General features: G+C 40.2%; 2 protein-coding genes across 3 annotated transcripts in view; both read left to right on the forward strand.

The window, feature by feature from the left end:
• The window catches only part of KPNA3 (karyopherin subunit alpha 3), a 112,766-nt gene extending 102,492 nt beyond the window's left edge, over window positions 1–10,274 (forward strand). For both annotated transcript variants that reach the window (XM_017535887.2, XM_017535888.2), the window contains exons 12-17: window positions 542–670; window positions 2,902–3,006; window positions 3,104–3,175; window positions 3,523–3,685; window positions 6,824–6,918; window positions 7,673–10,274. In XM_017535887.2, coding sequence (XP_017391376.1) covers window positions 542–670; window positions 2,902–3,006; window positions 3,104–3,175; window positions 3,523–3,685; window positions 6,824–6,918; window positions 7,673–7,771 — 663 coding nt within the window. In that variant the 3' untranslated portion in view covers window positions 7,772–10,274. The remainder of the gene's footprint in view (window positions 1–541; window positions 671–2,901; window positions 3,007–3,103; window positions 3,176–3,522; window positions 3,686–6,823; window positions 6,919–7,672) is intronic.
• Window positions 10,275–17,651: 7,377 nt separating this feature from the next.
• Window positions 17,652–22,754, forward strand: part of EBPL (EBP like) — a 30,419-nt gene continuing 25,316 nt past the window's right edge. Inside the window, exon 1 of the mRNA XM_017535890.1 lies at window positions 17,652–17,985. Coding sequence (XP_017391379.1) covers window positions 17,815–17,985 — 171 coding nt within the window. The 5' untranslated portion in view covers window positions 17,652–17,814. The remainder of the gene's footprint in view (window positions 17,986–22,754) is intronic.

Below are 22,754 nucleotides of genomic sequence, written 5' to 3' on the forward strand. Positions count from 1 at the left end.
AGATGGAGTCTTGCCCTGTTTCCCAAGCTAGAGTACAGTGGTACTATCTCTTCTCACTGCCTCTCAGATTCAAGTGATTCTCCTGCCTGAGCCTTCCGAGTAGCAAGATTACAGGCATGCACTGTCACACCCAGCTAATTTTTGTATTTTTAGTAGAGATGGAGTTTTACCATGTTGCCCAGGCTGATCTTAAACTCCTGACCTCAGGTGATCCGCCCGCCCTGACCTCCCAAAGTGTGGGGATTACAAGCATGAGCCACCAGGCCCAGCCTTAAGAAATTGGACTTCCAAAATTTTAATTTCCTTTTATTTTTGAATCTTTTTTCAACCAATTTTCACACTTTTTTTTTTCATAAAGTTTCAGTTTTTTAGAAGAGACTATTTAAAATTCAGAATTGCTGTCAGACTGCTTGGTGCTTTGTAAAAGTATGAAATAATCATTTCACCCTTGCATTTTTACTTTCTCAGGATTATGAAAAATATAGAATCAGTCTTATCATAAACAAATAAATGTGTAGAAAACATTTTATCCCCAATCTAGACAGCAGCCCTCAGAGCAGTTGGCAACATAGTGACTGGCACTGACGAGCAGACCCAGGTTGTTCTCAATTGTGATGTCCTGTCACACTTCCCAAATCTCTTATCACACCCAAAAGAGAAGATAAATAAGGTAAGGCGTATAATGCCCTCATCGTGCTATTTCTTTCTCTTTCTGTATCTCGTTTTTAACTGTCTCCTTGTTTCTATTGCTACTTATTTTTTTCTTAAAAAACACTGCAGTGAAGATGAGAATTATTTTAAATCACCTCTGCAGTTGTTTTGTTTGAACTTTTAATTGCTTCTGGTGGGTGCTGCCCCAATCATCACAGAGTAAAACACATTTTTAGACTGCCTATGTTTTTATTTAAATAGACTGAGCATAGCAGCAATCAGTAAGTTAGTAGCCGCTAGGTGAAAGTGCAGACAAAATCTGCCATTTGAATGGGCTGGTATTTTTTTTAAACAGATCATAATTTGATCTCCCAGCAAAATTAGATTGGACCCAAAGACAAACTGCCTAAATTCAAGGATCATAAACAATTACTCTTTAAGATTTCAAGCTTGATAGACAAGTTTATTATTAATTGTGTAATATGTACTTATTAGTATGTAATAAGTCTTTATGGCTTATTTCATCTAGCATGTTTCAAGGTTCATCCATTTTGCAGCATGCGTCAGAACTTCATTCTTTCTGTGGCTGAATAAATATTCCATTGTATGTATATACCACATATTGTTTATCCATTCTACTGTTGATGGACACTTGGGTTGTTTCCACTTTTTCACTATTATGAATAATACTGCAATGAACAATGGCATACAAATATCTAAGTTCCTGCTTTCAATTTCTTTGGATATATAACTGAGAGTAGAATTGCTCCATCATATGGTAATTCTGGGTTTAGCTTTTTGAGAAACCACCAAAACGTTTTCCATAGTAGCTGCACTGTTTTACATTCCCACCAGCAATAAGAATTCTAATTTCTCTACATCCTAGCCAATGCTTATTATTTTCTATTTAAAAAAATTATTAGTGACATCCTAGTAGATGGGAAGTGGTGTCTTGTTGTGGTTTAAATTTACATTTAGTTTTCTGAAGTTTTATCTGCCTAAAATACTACTATCACCCAAACACAGCAGAACTGATCATTTCTTCTTTGTCATAACTATGTTTATATAGTTGCTTGAGTATTATTTGACTGTTGGGTTCTTATAGAAAAATATGTTGTCAAAAATCACATTTTATAGATACATTTGTTCCAGTGAAGAGAAAGAAGCCAAAGACTATCAGACTCTGGGCCAGTTATTTTTACTATAGAAATTTTTAACAATATAGGTGATTTTTTTTTTTTTTTTTTGGCTAAATGAATATATTCCATAATTGGAAACAACTGAGGAGTGAGGAAGCTGGGCAGAAGTCAGCAGAGAAAGGTTCTGGCCTGTGATGCAATATGCTTTTATGTGAGGGTATCGTGGAGTAGAGAAAGGGTCATAGAAATGCTTTCTTAGCTTCAGTAAGCAATTAGTTACTTCAAAAATTTTTTGCCTTGAAAATTTGTTTCTTGGATCTTGAGACCATCGTGGGACCCTGGAAGTACAAGTTACCAACTTGATTTTCTTTCCTCAGCATTTTTGTTTGAAACTCTTTAAATCTGCAAGAAATGTGCAAGAATAGTATAGTGAACACCCATATACTCTAAACACAGATTCACCAGTTATTAACATCTTACCATAGTTGGGTAGCAAAATAAATTCAGCTGTGGAAGGGAAGATACACATGTGATACTAACCTGTAAACAGCTCACTAAACATGTTTGTTTATGACTTACAAATTCTGTAGTTTTAGAATATTTGTTATATAGACCCATTCTAGATTAGTTAGGTGGTTAATTTGTGTGGAATAGTTGAATGACTATATCTTGTGTCTAAATGCTTTTAAAATAAAAAAATTCACCTTTATGAGAAGTAGTTTTTAAGTAGTTTTAGGAATTCAGTTGCATATTTATTTCTATCTTTTAGAGGAAGCTAATGCACAGAAATATAAGCTCCAAGAGGAAAGATTTCTATCTGTTTCATTCATTTTTGTATCACCATTGCCTAGAATAATGCCTAGCTTATAGGAGGCCTATATATTAATGAATAAATAAATGCCAGGCTATTGGGGCCCAAATATAATTGATGGAAATTTCCTTATAAGTTGTTTAAAATGGGAGAGTTTGTATACGTGATAACTTTTTAGATTCAGTCTCTTTAACATAATTTAGGTGACTTTTTTATCGTGTACATAAAATATATTAAAATGGAAAGGCATTAAAGGTATTTTTTTCAAATAAAGATGCCCTATATTTTGTTCAATTGTAGGAAGCAGTGTGGTTCCTTTCCAACATAACAGCAGGCAACCAACAACAAGTTCAAGCTGTAATAGATGCTGGATTAATTCCTATGATTATTCATCAACTTGCTAAGGTTGGTCATATTATGAGTTCACCATGTCTATTAATCTGTTATAACCAAGACTTTTTGGATAAAGAATCCATTTTATGATCTCATTTTTAACCTTCAGGGGGACTTTGGAACACAAAAAGAAGCTGCTTGGGCAATCAGCAACTTAACAATAAGTGGCAGAAAAGATCAGGTGAGTTTGAAAACCTGTAACTGTCATGATTATTAATATATTGGAAAGCACTCTACTCTCTGATGTTTAGTAGTTGCTGACTGTTTTTAAGCTTTATATTGTGTTCTTTTGGGGGAAAAGATAACTATTATTTTAAGAGATGAAGTCTAGCTATGTTGCCTAGGCTAGAGTGCAGTTGCTATTCACAGGCATGATCATAATGCCCTACAGCCTCCAACTCTGGGCTCAAAATATTCTCCTGTCTCAGCCTTCCATGTAGCTGGAACTACAGGTGCACACTACCACACACCCTGCTGGGAAATAGATAATTATATAAATAAAAATATGTCTTCTCTTTTGTTGTCTAGGTTGAGTACCTCGTACAGCAGAATGTAATACCACCATTCTGTAATTTACTATCAGTGAAAGATTCTCAAGTGGTTCAGGTGGTTCTAGATGGTCTGAAAAACATTCTGATAATGGCTGGTGATGAAGCAAGCACAATAGCTGAAATAATAGAGGAATGTGGAGGTAAGAGTGGATTGATTGAAGAAAAGTCTTTGAAGTATTTGAGCACTGGAACTCTGAAATATGAGTTCTTTAAAGTCAGTGTATTAGAAAATTACTAGGATATGTTGTTTTTAAACAATCACACTATGTTGCTTTACTTTATTCACTATGTTAGCATTCCAAGGGGATTTTCCAGAAGATAGTAGTCCATACTTTGCAAAAACTGGTTGTGAAGGTCACTATATAACCTTCTGGAGATTGACATTGCCTTTTTTTTTTTTTTTTTTTGGAGACAAAATCTTGCTATGTCGCCTAGGCTGGAGTGCAGTGGCACAGTCTTAGCTCACTGCAACCTCCGCCTCCTGAGTTCAAGCGATTCTCACACTTCAGCCTCCCAGTTAGCTGGAATTACCAGTGCACACCACCACATCCAGCTGATTTTTGTGTTTTTAATAGAGACAGGGTTTCACTATGTTGGCCAGGCTGGTCTTGAACTCCTGACCTCAAGTGATCTGCCTGCCTTGGCCTCCCAAAGTGCTAGGATTATAGGCATGGGCCATCATTCCCAGCCTGACATTGCTTTTTAGGAAACACTAATACTTCTCTTGAAGTCACAGTGCATGAGGGCAAATCAAGAACCCTTACAACCACTACATAAATTTTAAAGGCTTATTTAATCCAGCATTTCTCAAACTCCTTAACAGTGAAACACTTTTTTGTGTGTTATTACCATGTTATTTTGTAGACGATACTTTAGGAAATGCTATTTCATATAGTTGGAAAAGGTTACTGACTTCTGAGTCACCTAGATATGTCGTTTCAGTCTTGTAATGGTTCTTATGATTGCCACAACTACATGCTGAAGTTATTGCTGTGGCAGTTACTTCGAAATTTTTTCTTCTTTTTTTTTTTTTTTTTTGTGTTAGAGTCTTTTTATTTTCCTCGTTTTTATTTTGGTGCTGTGATCTCAGCTCACTGCAGTCTCCGCCTCCTGGGTTCAAGCAATTCTCCTGCCTCAGCCTCGTGAGTAGCTGGGACTACAGGCGTGCGCCACCACACCCAGCTAATTTTTTTGTATTTTTAGTAGAGACGGGGTTTCACCATGTTGGCCAGGATGGTCTCGATCTCCTGACCTTGTGATCTGCCCACCTTGGGCTTCCAAAGTGCTGGGATTACAGGCATGAGCCACCGCACCCAGCCATTACTTCGAAATTTTAATGAGAAAGAATTATGATTTGAAGTACTGTATTATACTTTCTATAGCAATGACGTGTGAAATATATGTTTAAATTCTATTTTTAAATGTACATGTTTAACATGTACTAACATATCTAAACCTTAAATTCGTTTATCATAATGTCATATTTTAGATTTTACATTTCATTGACTACTTTATATGACTATTCTGTTTATTTTTTTTAAGAGAAAACAAATGCAGTAAGATCTTAGAATACTCAGGCTGGGAGGATTTTTTTCTTTTCTTTTTTTGTTGAGACAAGTTTCACTCTTGTTGCCCAGGCTGGAGTGCAATGGCTTGATCTTGGCTCACTGCAACCTCCACCTCCCAGGTTCAAGCGATTTTCCTACCTTAGCCTCCTGAGTAGCTGTGATTAGACATACGCAACCACATCCGGCTAATTTTTTATATTTTTAGTATAGACAGGCTTCCTCCATGTTGGTCAGCTGGTCTTGAACTCCTGACTTCAGGTGATACGCCTGCCTTGGCCTCCCAAAGTGCTGGGATTACAGGCGTGAGCCACCATGCCCAGCCGGGAGGATTTCTTAAGAAGAAATTATTCCAGAGATTTTAAGGAGTCTTGTCCAAGGTCACAGAAGTAGGTTGTGATAGAAGCAAAATTAAAATCCAGATCTTCTTACTATTAATTCACTGCTCATTCTGCTTTTACAATATTTTTAAATAATTAAAATTTACCATTGTAGTCAGGTTCATAACTTAACCCAGTAAGTTTGAGTAACTTAGAGAAATATTAGTCTTCAGCTTTTTATCAGTATAGTTACTTCTGTCTATAGGAGTAATAATTAGGATACATATTAATATTTTATAATTGTATAAAGCACTTTACATCCATTCTCTTTGGCAATGGTTTCCCCATTCTTCTGGTTTATTCTCGTATAAGGAAAAAAAATGCAACTATTTTAAAGTTATTTTAAAAAATAACTTTTTTTTTTTTTAAGACTGAGTCCCGCTCTGTCACCCAGGTTGGAGTGCAGTGGCGTAATCTCAGCTCACTGCAACCTCAAACTCCCAGGTTTAAGCTGTTCTCTTGCCCGGGCTCCCGAGTAGTTGGGATTACAGGCGACCACTACAACGCCCAGCTGATTTTTTTTTTATTTTTAGTAGAGATGGGGTTTCTCCATGTTGACCAGGCTGGTCTCGAACTCCTGACCTCGGGTTCGATCCATCTGCCTCACCCTCCCAAAGTGCTGGGATTACAGGCGTTAGGCACTGCCTCTGGCCTAAAATAACTTTCAAAAAGACATGTCAAGGAAGAATAGTAAGGTTTGAAATTGATAAACTTGTGTATATGGTGTATGGAGTAAATATATTGGAAATATAAATAAAGGCATTCTCTGATATCTGTTCTGGAAATATTTTCTCTCAGGTTCATTGTGGCTATAGGACATAAGACCTATATTCATTTTTTAAAGAAAGTTTTTCAAAATTCAAATCATCTTTTATTTATATTAATTATAACATTCTAAAAACTTTGTGTTTATATAAAAATAATAACATTTGGAAAACAAAAAGTTAAAAATAACTTTATGAGACAGTAATATTAGTAAGATTACATTAAAGCAGTCTGGGGGAGTCAGTTCTGGTATTTCACAAACTTAACCTATAACTTGAAATAAATTTCCTTACGTATCAATGCCACAGTTTCCCTTTGTCAAATGGACTGTTTGGGTGTTTTTTAGACTGCCTGCTTCAGGGATCCGGGTACTTCAAGGGCTCCTAAGAAGGAAAAAAGTTAGTGGGATGCTGGTCTTCCAACCAGAAGCAGCCCCAACCACCATCTTAGATGGGGGAGCAGGGTGTTTTGGGTTCCTTAGGATTTCTCCATGATTAAAATGAGCATGCTTTTGATTAGTATCTCCTTATCAATTAACCAGTTATTTTGATTAATTTATTCTTACCAGGTTTGGAGAAAATTGAAGTTTTACAGCAACATGAAAATGAAGACATATATAAATTAGCATTTGAAATTATAGATCAGTATTTCTCTGGTGATGATGTAAGTAGACATTAAAACAGTGTGTGTCTGCATGTAAATGAAAACCTACACACAATGTAAATTTTTTTTTTTAATTGTACTTTGCGCTCTGGGGTACATGTGTACATCCTTCATCCTGCAGGCTTTTTGCATAGGCACATACATGCCATGGTGGTTTGCTGTCTCCATCCCCTACCACATCAGGCATTTCTCCCTGTGTTATCCCTCCTGCCCTCCCATCTTTCCCCTCCCCTACACAGCCCAACTAGCCCAGCAAGTGTTGTTCTCTTCCCTGTGCCCAAGTGTTCTCATTGTTCATCACCCACCTATGAGTGAAAACATGCGGTGTTTGGTTTTCTGTTCTTACACAATGTAAATTTACTAAGAGTTTTCCTTTTATTAGTAGGATGACATTTCTGTTAGACATTCCATCAGTCACTTCTCTTAAATACTTTGAAACGTTATAAGGTAAAGTTGTAAAAACAGTTCTTGTTTGTAATCTATTAACTAGGAAGAAATAGTAATTATATAAATGATATATGTTCAGATAGCTTAAATCTACAGATACAGAAACTGAACGGGGCAGTTTTTAAATGTGTTAATTTTAAATTATTAAATTTCTTAATCAAATTATTATTGATTTACCAGAATATTTTTAGGTGATTAAGGCATTCACATAGAAGTATTTGTTAAGAGGTAAAAAGTCAATTCCACTTACAACATAATGTATAATATCACAACTTGATAAGAATTTTTTTGTTTTGTTTTTTTAAAGATTGATGAAGATCCCTGCCTCATTCCTGAAGCAACACAAGGAGGTACTTACAATTTTGATCCAACAGCCAATCTTCAAACAAAAGAATTTAATTTTTAAGTTCAGTTGAGTGCAGCATCTTTCCCACATTCAATATGAAGCACCACCAGATGGCTACCAAATGATAAGAACAACAACAGCAACAAAAGGCTCTGAAACACACATGCCTCTTTGTTTTGATGCTTCTAAAGCAAGCCATGTCTCAGTCACTTTGCAGTTGCCAAAAGTCACTATCACATGGACTGTAAATGCATATGCATGATTTCCTAAACTGTTTTAGAACTCTCCTTAACAATCTCAACTACCCTATTTTTCCCTGTTCCCTGGTGCCACAGGCTGACAACTGCAGTCTCCAGTTTAGAATAAATATTCCATAGTGGTGACATGTCAGCTGCCCACTGTTACTCCTTTGGAAAATGGTGCGCTGTGGATCAAGACACTTTGGTATGATGCATATACAAGTTGGAAGACTAAAGAGGTGCAGTGTGATCTGAGCCTCCATCGTTGTCCTCCACAAACATATTTTCATATTCTTTATGTGGAAGAATAGATTTTAAAGTACAAGCCAAATGATTTTCATTGGTGGAACTGACACAAAAAAAGTAACTTAAAAACAAGAAACTTGGTTATTGAATAAACAGATAAGTTTAAAAAAAAAAAAAAAACTGTACTTCACCTACCAGTAATTGATGTGTTTATTATCTGCCTCAGAAGCCAGGGTTGGAGGAAGAACTTTAGATATGGATGTTAATGCTTTTGCCATTATACCTAATTTTTGAGAACAGCAAGCCCTATTTGACCACTCTCTTCAGCCTGTGTGTTCCTGCTGTTTTGAAGTAATCAAATGCTGTGCATGGTATTTTACCTGAGCTGCAACCTGTTATGGACTTGAACTTCTGTTTAAGTTGAAAGCAAGAGTTCCTGACTATAAAGGAAAAACAGCAAAACAAAAAACAAACAAAAAAAAACCCTGCAAAAGTCTAAAATACCCATTGGTATTGTTTTTAAAAAAAATCTTGCTTTCAGCTTTCAGGAGTTAATATTCTTTGTTTTCATTTGATAATTGGATATGGTTGATTTATATTGGGTTTAAACTGTGGAGCTTTCATGTTTACTGTAATTTAGTCTTAAAATATTTTTTACTTAGTAACCAGTGCTTTTGATAATGTGGTTGGCAACAAACCAGCAACTACTATTTAGAAGTGTCATAAGACTTCATTCTTTGCGTATTGGGAAAGTTAATTCAGATCCTACTCTAAAAGCATCTTCACGTATTAAAAGATTCAGACAGGGATCTGTGTAGAGGAGTGATTTGCAGTTATTTAACATAAACCTGATTTGCAGTGATCTCTTAAATAATTCTGCAAAATTTGGTATTACTATGTCAAGTCATTGCTTTTGGTAAATTGTCTGACCCCATTATTAATGAAAGAATATGGATTTGAAAATTTTTAAACTAAGTAATTCGTGCTGTCACAGAAATGGTATTGTTGCTCTTGTTTACTGGGTATAATTTCCCAATGCATTGATGTGAAGGGATAGAAAGTCTAAACTAATTTAGTTATCCATGGGGGGTGTATTTACTGTGATGAAGATGAGACAGATGCCATCAGAGCTTTGTGAATCAGCTGGGGTGTTTTCACTGATAAACAACACATAGCAGGTGTGCATTCATTACAACTATATGTATCTGCCAAGGTGGAGCCACTTTAAAGAGTGAGTTTTGTCTTGTATCTAAAGTGGATACAAGCGTATGTTTAAACTGCAAGATTTTTACTTGCTAGAGAATCTGTTTTAATATAGTGGTTTGGCCTCTGATTATTTATAGGTTTTATAAATTTTAGAATCAATTTCTCTTTAAGGTGGCTCAGATTTTTCAACTCTTGTGCACATAAAATTGAGTTGAAGTTCATTGTGCCTTTTTTTCTTTATCCAAATTTTGAGTTAAAGCTTCATATGGTAACTGCATCCTGTTTGGACACTATAGTCTAAATTTTTGAAACTGCGTGGTGTTCACTAAAAGTAGGAATAACAATGTGAAAGCTAATTAAGGTCACAGACTTCGGTGAAACCCTTAAAGTCCAAATCTTCTTGATATTGTGAATTGTACCCCTTCCAGTTTAGTTTCTTTTGGACTTTCCTTACTTAACTGACAGTTACCTTTTAAATTTTGCACACATTATGATTAAAATTGGGCCTCTACTGTGATGTTTCCTATTTCATGTTTTAAAGTGCAAACTAACATTTAAGTGAACATTAGCATCAAGTAGTGCAGACATTTGTATGCATTTCCTTGATTCAATTTGTTGTGACCTTACCAGTTTTGAATTGGAATTGCACCATTTCGTAGATAAAGGAAACTAAGTATATTGCTGCACTTTTAAGTTTTCAAAACAGTGTTTAAAAATTGCATTGTTTTTATTTTTTTTAAACTCAGTTTAAAAAGACTAAAACGTTCTTTCAAAAGAGGCATCTAAATGTGTTCCTAATTTTGTATATGGGCTTAGGTTTTGTAACCAATAAAAAAAGCTGCTATCAAATATGATAAAACATTGAAAACTTATTTCTGAAAATAACTTGTTTGTTTTCTCTATGGTTAAATTTAAATTTGGCATTATTTTTCAAAAATCACAATGGAGACGAATCATGAATTACTCTTTTATTGTATTTTAATACCTACTTCACACTGTTTCTGAACTAACCTGGAGTCTGCTCACCTGGCACAGTTAGGCCAAACATTCACACCAAGGTTTTGCAGCAGGAAAAAGGGTGACATTTATTTGCAGGCAGGGCACCAAGCAACAAAAATGAGGCAGCTCACACTTAAGACCCAACCTCCCTCATGGCTTTGCAAGCAAATGTTTTTAAAGGCAGGGGTGAATTTCAGGAAAGCAGAGGTTACAGGCAAAATTGTAAATCAATACATGGAGGTTACACAATGATTTGGCCTAAAAAGGTAGGCTGTCTTGAAGCCGAGGGTGGCAGGGGGTGACTTACAGGTCATAGGTGAATTCAAAGCTGTTCTTATTTGCAGTTGGTTAAGGGAACATAGCTTTGTCAAAAAACTTGAGGTCAGCAGAAAAGAATGCTAGGCCTGCCCCATGGGTGACTTCCTATAGGCCCCTCAGGAAGACATTTAGAACAGAGAATGGCAGTCAGAGCTCAGGCCTCAGTTCCCCCTTCCCTGGCCAGTGGATCCATTTGGTGGGGGGTCCGGGTTTCTGAAGAACAACTCAGGGACATATGTTAAGGTGTTATCTTTAGTTTCTATAAGGAACCAAACATCCTGTGACTTCCTTGGCTATTGTTTTAAGCTACTATTACCCTCTTGCTTATTAAGGTGCTCATTTAAGTCATAGGGCTAGCTAGGTGCCTGGAATTTCCATTGAAGGAACTCAAGGTTTTCCTTTATTTCCATGCTTGGGGGGCACCTGGCAGGCCCTTATGAGGGGTTCCTGCTCCATCTCAACTCTTAACAAACCAGGATGATCAATAACTGCTAGGTTTGGGACTATTCTGTGATAAATAAGAATTGCCAAAATCTCTATTAGCTTCCTAAGCTGCCATTACAAAGTACCACAAACCAGGTGGTTTCAGACAATAGAAATATATTATCATCCAGTTCTGGAGACCAGAAGTCTGAAATAGAGGTGATGGCTGAGCCAGGCTGTCTCTGGGGGCTTTCATGGTAATGATCCTTCCTTGTCTCTTCCTAGCTTCTGGTGGTTCCTGGCAATCCTTGGCATTCATTGGCTTGCAGCTGCATCACTCCAGTCTCTGCCTCTGTCATTACATGGCATTCTCCCTAGTGTCTCAGGTTTAAATACTATAACTTAGAAAAAGGCCATTTATTTGAGATGATATGATTATGACTTTCATGAAACAAAAAATCAAACTTAAAAAGACCTGGCTAACCCTTGAAAACAAGTAACTATGGAAAATAGTAATCAGAGCAAGCCTAAAAGTTTTAACCAGTTAGGTAAAGGTTATGTCACTAAATGAAATCTTGAATTAATTAAAAGAACAAAGGAGCAGACAAACTTTTGAGTATAGAAATGCTTACTTTTGTATAATGCCACTTCAAATTATTTTTTAATGAGGTTGGTGTATAAGTAAATAAATGTGATAGTACTCATACAATTTTGCCATCATTTCTTTCAGAAGGGTCATCCTGAAGGGTGTGGTTGCAGACACCTGTAGCTCCTGTGACTTGGGAGGCTGAGGCAAGAGGGTAACTTGAGCCCAGGAGTTTGAGAGCAGCCTGGGCAACACAGCAAGACCCCATCTTTTAAAAAACTCTACTTTTACATGAAAAAAATTTTTAAAGAAGGGTCACCCATTTCAGGGGATTAATGAGGATAAACAGGCAAACAAGAGTACCTGACATTCATGAATGTCTGTTGTTTTACAGTGATACTGAATTTTTTAAGCCCTAAACTGAGGAAGTTCACTTAAATCTTTTTGGGGGAATGGAAGTATAATTTCTATATATGAACCTGTGAGTATAAATGTTGTACTTGTTTAGACAGCTGAAAAACAGTGATAGAATTATTCTCCAAAAGTATGATAAATAATGTGTGGGGAAAGGGATGTGGGAATGCAACTTAATGCCACTGTTTGCCCATAAAATCCGTCAACTAACTTAGGCCTATGTTGGGGTTTTTTTTAACCCTGCACTATTGACATTTTAGGCTGTGTAATTCTATGTTATGTGTTGTCTGCCCTGTGCACTGTAGGATGTTCAGTGGCATCCCTGGGCTAAAGGGATGAGAGGAGAGATAGCAGTAGCACCTTTCTCCTCTTCCCAAGTCAAGACAACTACAGAAATTGCCATCCTGGGGGCCTTAAGCCATCCTTGATTGTAAACTACTGTCCTAAATCAATTCCTATAGAAAACTCCACTCAAATGAGACAGCCTAAATCATGACTTTTTTGTTGTGTGAACAGTCCCAGGCTTTCCTCAGATGCATAAGATGAAAAAAGACAAAAATGTGCCTTGTCTTCATTCTGAGTTTTAGGAAAGATTGGAGGCAGGCCTAAACTAATTCCCCAAATCATCCGTAAGGAACTCCACGTAGTACTGAACCTGGCAAAGGACTTGGGAAAGAGAAAGAAATATGGAGCAACTAGTTGCCTCTTAAATTTGTCTTGTGGCTAAAAAACAGTGTTGTAAAACAATCAAATGTGTTAACTGCCCAAATCTCAACACCCAATCACAGTGTTTTTCAGACATTTGTAGTTGAAAATCTTTAAGTTATCTAGGGAAAACTGGAGTTGGACTAGAAAATCATAGCATAGTTTGAAGACCACTTCTTGAAGCACTGTTGAGAGATTGGCCCCATCAAAAAATTTACAATCATCTATTAAATGATTAAAAACAGAAACTATGACTGAGCCATGCCATAAAGAAAGTATCCTTTGCAGGGAATTTCTTTTACAGCATCCCCCTTCCCTACCTTAGCAAATTGCCATACACCTTCTTGAGGAATTCTCTTAAACTGTGGTACCCAAAGATGTGCGGGGCCTTGTGCCAAATAATGTAAGAAGCCATAACGTAAGGAACATCTTCATGGGACAGCGACTTTACTAGGGGGTAAGTAAAAGTTTTATTGGTAATACAAGCCGAAGTGTTATAAAGTATACATTTTACATAATGTTTGCAATATAAAATCAGATTTTTGAGGCGGGGAATTTTATGGAAACATTCCTCCAGGAGTAAGTCAGAAGAGTTTGAAAAACAAGGTACTCATTCCAAGGGCGCCTGTATTACTTTATTGGCTAGCTTTGCTTGCTACAAGATCTTTTCTTAACCTGGGCGCAGTGGCCTGCACCTGTAATCCCAGCACTTTGGGAAGCCAGCGTGGGCGGATCGCTTGAGCCCAGGAGTTCAACACCAGCCTGGGCAGTATGGTGAGACCTCATCTCTACAAAATACTTAAAAAATTAGCAGGGCCTGGTGGCACATGACTGTAATCCCAGCTACTCTGGAGGCTGAGTTGGGAGGATTTTGCTTAAGCCCAGAAGGCAAGAGGCTGCAGTGAGCTGAGTCCATGCCACTGAACTCCAGCCAGGGCCACAGAGTGAGGCCTTGTCTCAAAAGAAAAAGATATTTTCTTAAGTGTCCATCATAAATTAACTGTTTTTGACTGGGAGTAGACTTTGTTATTTCCAGACAGCAGAGGAGACTCACCCATTTTTTAAATCAGCTCTCTTCTTCCACCATACACCCCTGGCATTTCATCCATTCTCATTATAAAGTCATTGTTGGACCTGGTTCCTGTCAACTTGATGCACTCCAAGGATTCCAACAATAAGGAGTGTGGTGCAACTGGTTTCTGGGTACTCTGGAATGAATGGGAACATTCCATTATCTGGACACTTCATTCTATCAATGTGGGGGGATAATTTCAGTTTTTTTTTTACCAGCTTCATCATAATTAGATTTGGGATCAAGTCACAGCCTCAGCCCTCTTTATCAGCAGCTCTCTTTAACCCAAATCATAAGGCATCTACCCTTCTCAACTCTCAACAAATTTCATATTACTTCAGCCCAGTTTTACTCATAATGAGATCACAGTCTACATATGTATCCTTTTGATGTCTTCAGTCTTGTTTACATTAGAATTTTAAGTCTTCAGAACATTTTGAATACTGAGTACTCTATTCCATGCCAGGTACTGTGCTGTGGCACAGGATACTTGTAAAAATAACAGGAATCAAAGAGGACAAGTTTTGACAAATGTTAGAAAAAAAGGTACAAAATGATATAAAATACATAGTAGAGGAAATTGGCTACTGAGGAAAGTGATAGCCAGGCTAATGTTGAGCCCTTAAAAAGTGCCAGCCAAAATTTCACTGGTCGTGGTGAAAAGGCAGGAGTTGACAGAGCAGATTGACTGGAAAAGCTTTCCAGCGGTGGTAAGAGTCTAGGCAAAGCCTTGTGGGAAGCACCATGGGACATCTGAGGAAGTGAAAGAAGGCAAGTGTAGCTAGATCAAAGATTATAATGGGGAGAAGGATTAATAGGGGAATGGGAAAGGGCTAAAGAGATAAGGAGGGGCCAGACCTCACAGTCTAGTAAGCCGTGAAAAGGATTTTGGTATTCTATATGGAAAATCATTAAGCAAAGGGATGATAGATTAATAAGGATTACTAGTTGGTAAAGCTAAGGACAGGAAATGTCTTTCTGAATTAGTGACATAGAAGTTGCTGGTCACATCATGTTAGTGAATGAAGCACAGACACAAGAGATGGTGAATAAATTGGTCCATGAAATGCATGGAATCAAGAGATTCTTGGCTGCTGAAACAGGAGTTGGTGATGCCTTAGATACAAAATTTGGAGAGAGAGAAGTATTGGGGATGATTTCTAGGTTTCTGGGTTGTAGTAACTGATGAGTGGAAGTTAATTGATGAGTGGAAGTAACATGAGATAGAAAATCAGACATGGGGTGGAAAGTGATGAGCTCAGTTTGGGTTGTGTCGAGACATCCAAATGATTGTCCAGTAGGGCAGTTGAAAATACTGAGTCCAGAGAAGAGGACCAGGCTAAAGATTTGAGTTCTCTACCAGTTTTGCTGGTCATTAAAGCAGAGGGTGAGGATGAGATTGCCTGGATCTGGGAATGAGAACAGGGCCTGGACTGTGTTGTTCACTGGCTTTTTGTAGTGGAAGATGCATTTGCAAAGGAAACAGAATGGCCAAGGAGACTGCTCTCAGAAAACCAAAGGAAAAATATTTCAGTGCCCAGTGATGTTGCTGAGAAGTAAACTTAAGAAAAGGAACTGCTCTTTGGGTTCAGTGATGTGGAAGCCAGTAGTCTCCTTAGTGAGAGCTGTATCAGTGTGATAAGGCAGGAACTAGGAGTAGTGTCAAGACAAGACAGGGATCTGATCAGGTTTTTCATTAAGTTTCTATTTTGCTCCCAAGGGGAGGTGGGCAGGATGTTCCCTAATGGGTGGCTAGTTACTTACAGCACAATACAGAGCATTGGGGGCTAGATTGGCCATACTCAGTCACCAGTTATTTAACTGAGCAGCTACTATATGACAGACTCTGTAGTAGATGCCAGGGATACAGCACTAAAAAAGCTAGTCACAGGCCCTGGCCTTGAAGACTTATATTGTTAGTGGCAAGAGTCTAGCAATAAGTGCATAAAGATCATTCTATCTGGTTTAACTGCTCTAAAAAATGGTATAGGAAGTGACTAGGGGGGAAAAAAAAGTCTTGTGTTCAGTGCCAGCAATTTTTTTTCCTTTTTTCTTTTCTTTCTTTTTTGAGACAGAATCTCACTCTGTTGCCAGGCCGGAGTGTAGTGGTGCCATCTTGGCTCACTGCAACCTCCACCTCCCAGGTTCAAGCGATTCTCCTGCCTCAGCCTCCCAAGCAGCTGGGATTACAGGCACGCACCACCACACCCAGCTAATTTTCATATTTTTAGTAGAAACGGGGTTTCACTATGTTGGCCAGGATGGGCTCAATCTCTTGACCTTGTGATCCACCGCCTCAGCATCCCAAAGTGCCGGTGTGAGCCACTCCACCTGGCCAGCAATATTTTTATAAATGTAAAATACACATAAAAATTGCCATCTTACCCATTTTTAAGTGTACAGCTCAGTAAAGTATGTTCATATTGTGCAACCAATCTCCAGAACTTCATCTTGCAAATCTGAAACTATCCCAATAAATAACACTCCACTTCCCCCTCTTACCCCTCCCATGCCCCCGCCCCTGACAGCCACCATTCTATTTTGTTTCTGCAAATTGATTAGACATTTCCTGTAAGTGGAATCTTAAGTATCTTTTTGTGACTGGCTTATTTCACCAACCTCATAGGATTGTTGTGAAGTTAAATAGAATAATGTAGGTTTGTTACTGGACCAAACCGGGGGTCGGGCTGCTTATTCTCGCAGCCCAATAACAAGATGCAGATGAACTGGGGAAGAAGAGAGTTTTTATTTCTGCAACTGATTACAGAGAGAAGGCCTGGAAATTATCACCAGACCAACTCAAAATTACCAAGTTTTTCCAGAGCAAATTCTAAACTATATATCTACATATAAGTGTGCATTCATCTGAAGCCATAACTGATTAACAATTTCTAATCTGCAAGATCTGAGTCCTTAAGACCTTCCTCTGGAGCCTCAGTAAACTTACTTAATCTAAATGGGTCCAGGTGCTTGGATTATTATCCTTATCTTGTCTCCTGCTAAATCACGGAGGTTTAAGGAGTTTCTTCAGACCCCCAATAAAACTTGTTTAATCTCAAACAGGTCATATTAAGAATTCCATCGTTATCTTCTCATGCTTCAAGGCCCAGGGAAGGCCTAGGCAAAACTCTCAGTGGACTTTTATTACATTCCAGCCTTTGTAAATGGGCGCTGGCTCTTTTAGCTTTTAATATTTAAGTTAACCAATCAGTACTGAAACAGTTGTGATGGAGGCCTGCGTTAGTGAGACCTGGCCTGCCACAGATTAAAGGCATCTAGCGCCAAGCCAATAGGATTTACCCTTCCTCTCACCCACACTTTTGCTACTTTTCTGGGTTTTTAAGAAATGGAAAGATGTCAGAGTAGGCCACAAAAGCTTTAAGCCCGCTGGAGACTGAAAACACCCTTGGCCCCCCATCTCCTTGGTAAGTCTTGAAAGAGCCTAATTAAAACCTTTTGCCTCCAAAATTCTGCCTCTGGCCTATTGGCAAAATTTCCACTACCTGTGCTTCACTTTGTAGCTTAACGTAACGCTTTTGTTAAAAATCAACCATCAAAAGGTGTGGCCCTATTACCAATCCTTTGGGCTTGGTTCAGGAACAGGTTTGGTCGAGGCAGTTAACAAGTTGGTGAGTACGAACCTCCATCAGCTGGACCTGGCAAAACCTCTGGGCTTAGCAGGCTGGCAGGGTGCGAGGTGGGCAGGGAATCCTTGCTCCGGCCCCGCCCCGGCCGAGGAGCCCCGTCCCTCCCCGGACCGCTTTGGCCAATCAGCTCCGCTCCTCCTGGGCGATCCGGCTCTGCCCCTTCCTGGTCAGTCCTGCCCCATCGTTTGTCTCCCGGCTCTCCTTTACTCTCGCGTGGTCCCGTGCTGTCGGTGTCGGGAGCGGGAAGCATGGGCGACAGGTGGGAGCTGGGGGCCGCGGCGGGCGGTTCTCTGCTGCTGTGTGCCGCGCTGCTGGCGGCGGGTTGCGCCCTGGGCCTGCGCCTGGGCCGCGGGCGGGGGGCGGCGGACCGCTGGGCGCTGGTCTGGCTCTGCTACGACGCGCTGGTGCACTTCGTGCTGGTAAGTGCTGTCGCCTAGACCCTTCGCCCCACCATCCTAGAGAGTGGGAGCGGGGGGAGGCAAGGCGGGGCGAGGGGGTCCCGCGGCTTTTTGTAGCGAGCTGGCCGCCCCTCCCCCTGCGGCAGGAAGTCTGCTGGGAGCGGAGAGGCGCCTCGAGGCCGGGGCGCGCAGAGTTCTGATAACCAGGTCTGTGGACAGAGCGCCACTTGCCTTGTGCATCCGATTCCTCCACCAAAACTTAAAAAAAATTCTGTACGTGTTGTGTTGGTTTACAAGATAGTCAAAGGCTAGAGCCTCGGCTTCCTCGGCTTTGTAACCTGCGCGTAAATGTTGAACTGGAAATAGAGTTGAGATCGTTTTTTAAATGCCCCAGAGGGAGCAAGGAGAGATGCTTTCCCCGGAGGGAGCAAGGCTATTGCGCAAAACCCAAAGGCTGTACCAAAACAGACCAAACACCCGTGTCTACTGTGTGCCAGGTACATTGATGAGTTTAAAATTTCATATCTTTACGGCATCCATAAACTAGTTGTTTCCCATTTTACAGAGGTGAAGGCAGGCGCTGCAAAGTTAGGTGACTTTCCAGTGCCACACAGCTGGCACGATTCTCAGGCGGTCTAGTCTGGCTCCAAAGCTTGCGTTCTTTGTATCAGTCGAGGTCTTAGGAAATATGTGCACTTAAAGATTCGACCCACCTTATAAAATAGCCAGGAAGGTTGTGTTTAAGGCATTTATACTGAAATGCCCCGTCCACCTCCCCACAAACACACACACTTTAAAGTTTTTTTTGAACTTTGTCCAAATATATATATATATATATTTTTTTTTGTAACGTTGACCTTACTTAACTCTAGACACACCTGTGGCTAATGTGAAGCCAAAGTCGATAGTATTGAGAAAGCAGCAGAGTTTTGGGTAATCATCGAGTTCTGTAAGTGTTTGCGGGTTGGCTTTGTGCCCATGACTGATGTTGCCGGAATTCTTTTTTTTTCTAATAACTTGTAGAGATAAGGGACAGTGAATGTTTCTCTCAACTCGTTTAGTTATAGAATTGATTTTTTGTTGTCTTTTTGTTTTGTTTTTTGTCCTTGAGACAGTCTGTTGCCCAGGCTGGAGTGCGCTGGCACTATCGGCTCACTGCAACCTCCACCTCCTTAGTTGAAGCGATTCTTCTGCCTCAGCCTCCTGAGTAGCTGGAATTACAGGCACCTGTCACCACACCCAGCTAATTTTTGTATTTTTAGTAAAGATGGGGTTTCACAATGTTGGCCAGGCTGGTCTCAAACTCCTGACCTGGGATAATCCACCTGCCTCAGCCTCCCAAAGTACTGGGATTACAGACTTGAGCCACCGCGACTGGTGGAGAATTGATTTTTTTAGCTGTCACTTGAACACAAGGTCTCCCACAAAACGGGGGAGATAAAGCAGGTTGCTAGGCTCACTTAAAGGAAAATGTATAACCTATCTGCTGGGCTTGGTGGTTCACGCCTGTAATCCCAACACTGTGGGACGCTGAGGTGGGCAGATCACAGGGTCAGGAGTTTGAGACCAGGCTGGCCAACATGGTGAAACCCTGTCTCTACTAAAAATACAAAAATTACCCAGGTGTGGTGACAGGTGTCTGTAATCTCAGCTACTGGGGGAGGCTGAGGCAGGAGAATTGCTTGAACCCAAGAAGCGGAGTTTGCAGTGAGCCATGATCAAGCTACTGCACTCCAGCCTGGGCAACTCCATCTGGGGGGGAAAATGTATAACATATCTTAGACATACAAAAAGCAGCTGGGTGCAGTGGCTCACACCTATAATCCCAGCACTTTGGGAGGCTGAGGTGGGCAGATCACGAGGCCAAGTGATCGAGACCATCCTGGCCAATACAGTGAAACCCCGTCTCTATTAAAAATACAAAAAATTAACCACGCGTGGTGGCGTGCACTGTAATCCCAGCTACTAGAGAGGCTGAGGCAGGAGAATCACTTGAACCCAGGAGGTAGAGGTTGCAGTGAGCTGAGATGATGCCACTGCACTAAAACCTGGTGACAAAGCAAAACTCTACATAAAAAAAAAAAAAGCTCTAAAAATACTTAAACTGTATGCATGTGTTCAACTAGTTTAAGACTATTCACTTTCAAACACAGGTTGTTACAGGTAAACGACCCCCACCTCCTTTTGTGACACCTTGAGGTATGGTCTCATGTGGAGTTACTGCTCTGCTCACCCCCATAAGCTCCCCCCTGCCCATTTCTGAAGCAGATGTCTGCCACCAAGCCTTATCTTGTGTCATTACCTACCGCAGCTGCAAAATATTCCACTGTATGAATACACTATACCTTGGTTCTCCAAATCTAAGATCTACATTTTTCACGTTAGAACAATCAGCTACATCATGTAACTACTGTAGACAATTTGATATTTTAATGTCTTTGAAATTGGGATGTGTCTTATATTTGATGAATATGATTACTTAACCAGCCCGTATTAGTGGACACATTTTATTGTGTCATTACAAACAGTGCATCCACCAACGTCTTTGTACACGTGTCTCAGAAATCAGTGGAGAGAGCACTTGATTTAAGCAGTTGAGGCTGCAAGAAAATACATGCCCATGTTGTCTTTGGGAGTTTATTGCAAGAATACTCGGAAATATGGGACAAGCTAAGACTAAGATGTAGAGCCTAGGGGAGAACCGAAATTATAACTCACTTATTCACTAGAATATGAGTAGCCCCTCCTTACCCCTTGACACTTTTTAGAGGAGCTATGGGGCCGGGCGTGGTGTCTCACGCCTGTAATCCCAGCACTTTGGGAGGCCAAGGCAGGTGGATAACAAGGTCAGGAGTTCAAGACTAGCCTGACCAACATGATGAAACCCTGTCTCTACTAAAAATACAAAAATTAGCTGGGCGTGTTGTTGCGCACCTGTAATCCCAGCTACTCAGGAGGCTGAGGCAGGAGAATCACTTGAACCCGGGAGTCGGAGGTTGCACGATTGTGCCACTGCACTCTAGCCTGGGTGACAGAGCAAGACTTCATCTCAAAAAAAAAAAAAAAAGAGGAGCTATGTAGGTTTTTTGGCTGCCATCAAATTGAGAACTCTCCTGTTGGACAGTTACAAACCAAGCATTCCCAGGGAAGTTCATTTCCCAGATGTCCAAACAGAGTGTGGTCACCTTGGTCTTCAGTGCAGCCCGTTATGGTTACAGCAGAGGACAGGCTGACTTCCATCAACATACCTGGGAGGAGCCATGACAGCATACTGGAAGAAGGAAATGGTGGGCTCACCATTCTGATGTCGCTATGGGCAGCCCAGGCACTGGTGCTTCATGAGTAAAATTTTCTCTCTTCTGCAATCTAAATATAGCATTCAGAGCATTCAGGCATGGCCAGAAACATGAGGCAGGATATAAATGCCTGTGTGTGGAACACATCCTGGAGTCCAGATTGACAGAAGCACAGGGTTTACCTAAGGAAGAAGTGGGTGATCTCGGCTCACTGCAACCTCCACCTTCCAGGTTCAATCGATTCTCCTGCCTCTGCCTCCTGAGTAGCTGAGATTATAGGCATGTGCCACCACCTCTTGGCACTTTTAAAAAGTTCTTCTCCCAGGCCAGGCGTGGTAGCTCACCCCTGTCATCCCAACACTTTGGGAGACCGAGGCGAGAGGATCACCTGAGGTTGGGAATTTGAGAGCAGCCTTACCAATGTGGAGAAACCCTGTCTCCTAAAAATACAAAATTAGCCGGGCATGGTGGCGCATGCTTGTAATCCCAGCTACTCAGGAGGCTGAGGCAGGAGAATGGCTTGAGCCCGGGAGGTGGAGGTTGCTGTGAGCCGAGACTGCACCATTACACTCCAGCTTGGGCAACAAAAGTAAAACTCCGTCTTAAAAAAAAAATAGTTTTCCTGACCACTTGCTTTATCACGAAGCCTGAAGTTACCTTTCCACTCATGTCTGTTCCTGTCTCCTGGCTTCCCTTTTCTTTCCTGCCATTGTCGCCTGCATTCAGTTTTCCTCTAAGATAGATCTCCTCTCCAGTAAGTGGATGCACAGTCCTCGTGCTATTTGGCAGGCCTGATGAGTCAGTGTTGGTGTAGCTGTATATGGATGGTAAACAGAAATACCACACTGAAGGCCCGTGAGGTGGCACTCAGAGTGACCCACCGTCTCCCACCTTTTTTCCTCTTTTTTTAGAGGCAAGGTCTCGCTCTATTACCCACGCTGAAGTACAGTGGCATGATCATAGCTCACTACAGCCTCAAACTCCTGGGCTTAAGATATCCTCTTGCCATAGACTCCCGACTAACTGGAGCCACAGTACATGCTACCATGCAAAAATTTGGTAGAGATGGATTCTCCCTCTGTTGGTAAGACTGGTCTTGAACTCCTGGGCTCAAGCAATCAGCCTGCTTTGGCTTCCCAAAGTACTAGGATTGTAGGCATGAGCTACCATGCCCAGCCCCAGATAAATACTACTTTTTACAAATAGAGAATTATACAATTCAGTGTTTATTTTTACCATATTATTGTATTCTGTATCAGTAGCTATTAAACTACCTCATAATTTTAAGTTACTGCGTAGGATTCCATTATACTGTAATCTATTTAACTGGTTTCTAATTTTTAGTCTTATAGGTGCTTTCCAGTTGCTGGCAGTAGCCTAGAATGTTCTCTGTGCATTTTTATGCACTCGTCTAATTATTTACTCAGGATAAATCCTGACAGTAAAATTGCTGGATCTAAGGGAAGTCAGTTTTTTTTTTTTTTTTTTTTTTTT

The sequence above is a fragment of the Cebus imitator genome, unplaced genomic scaffold (assembly GCF_001604975.1).
Source record: "Cebus imitator isolate Cc_AM_T3 unplaced genomic scaffold, Cebus_imitator-1.0 Scaffold94, whole genome shotgun sequence".
In the NCBI taxonomy this organism is placed as follows: domain Eukaryota; kingdom Metazoa; phylum Chordata; class Mammalia; order Primates; family Cebidae; genus Cebus; species Cebus imitator.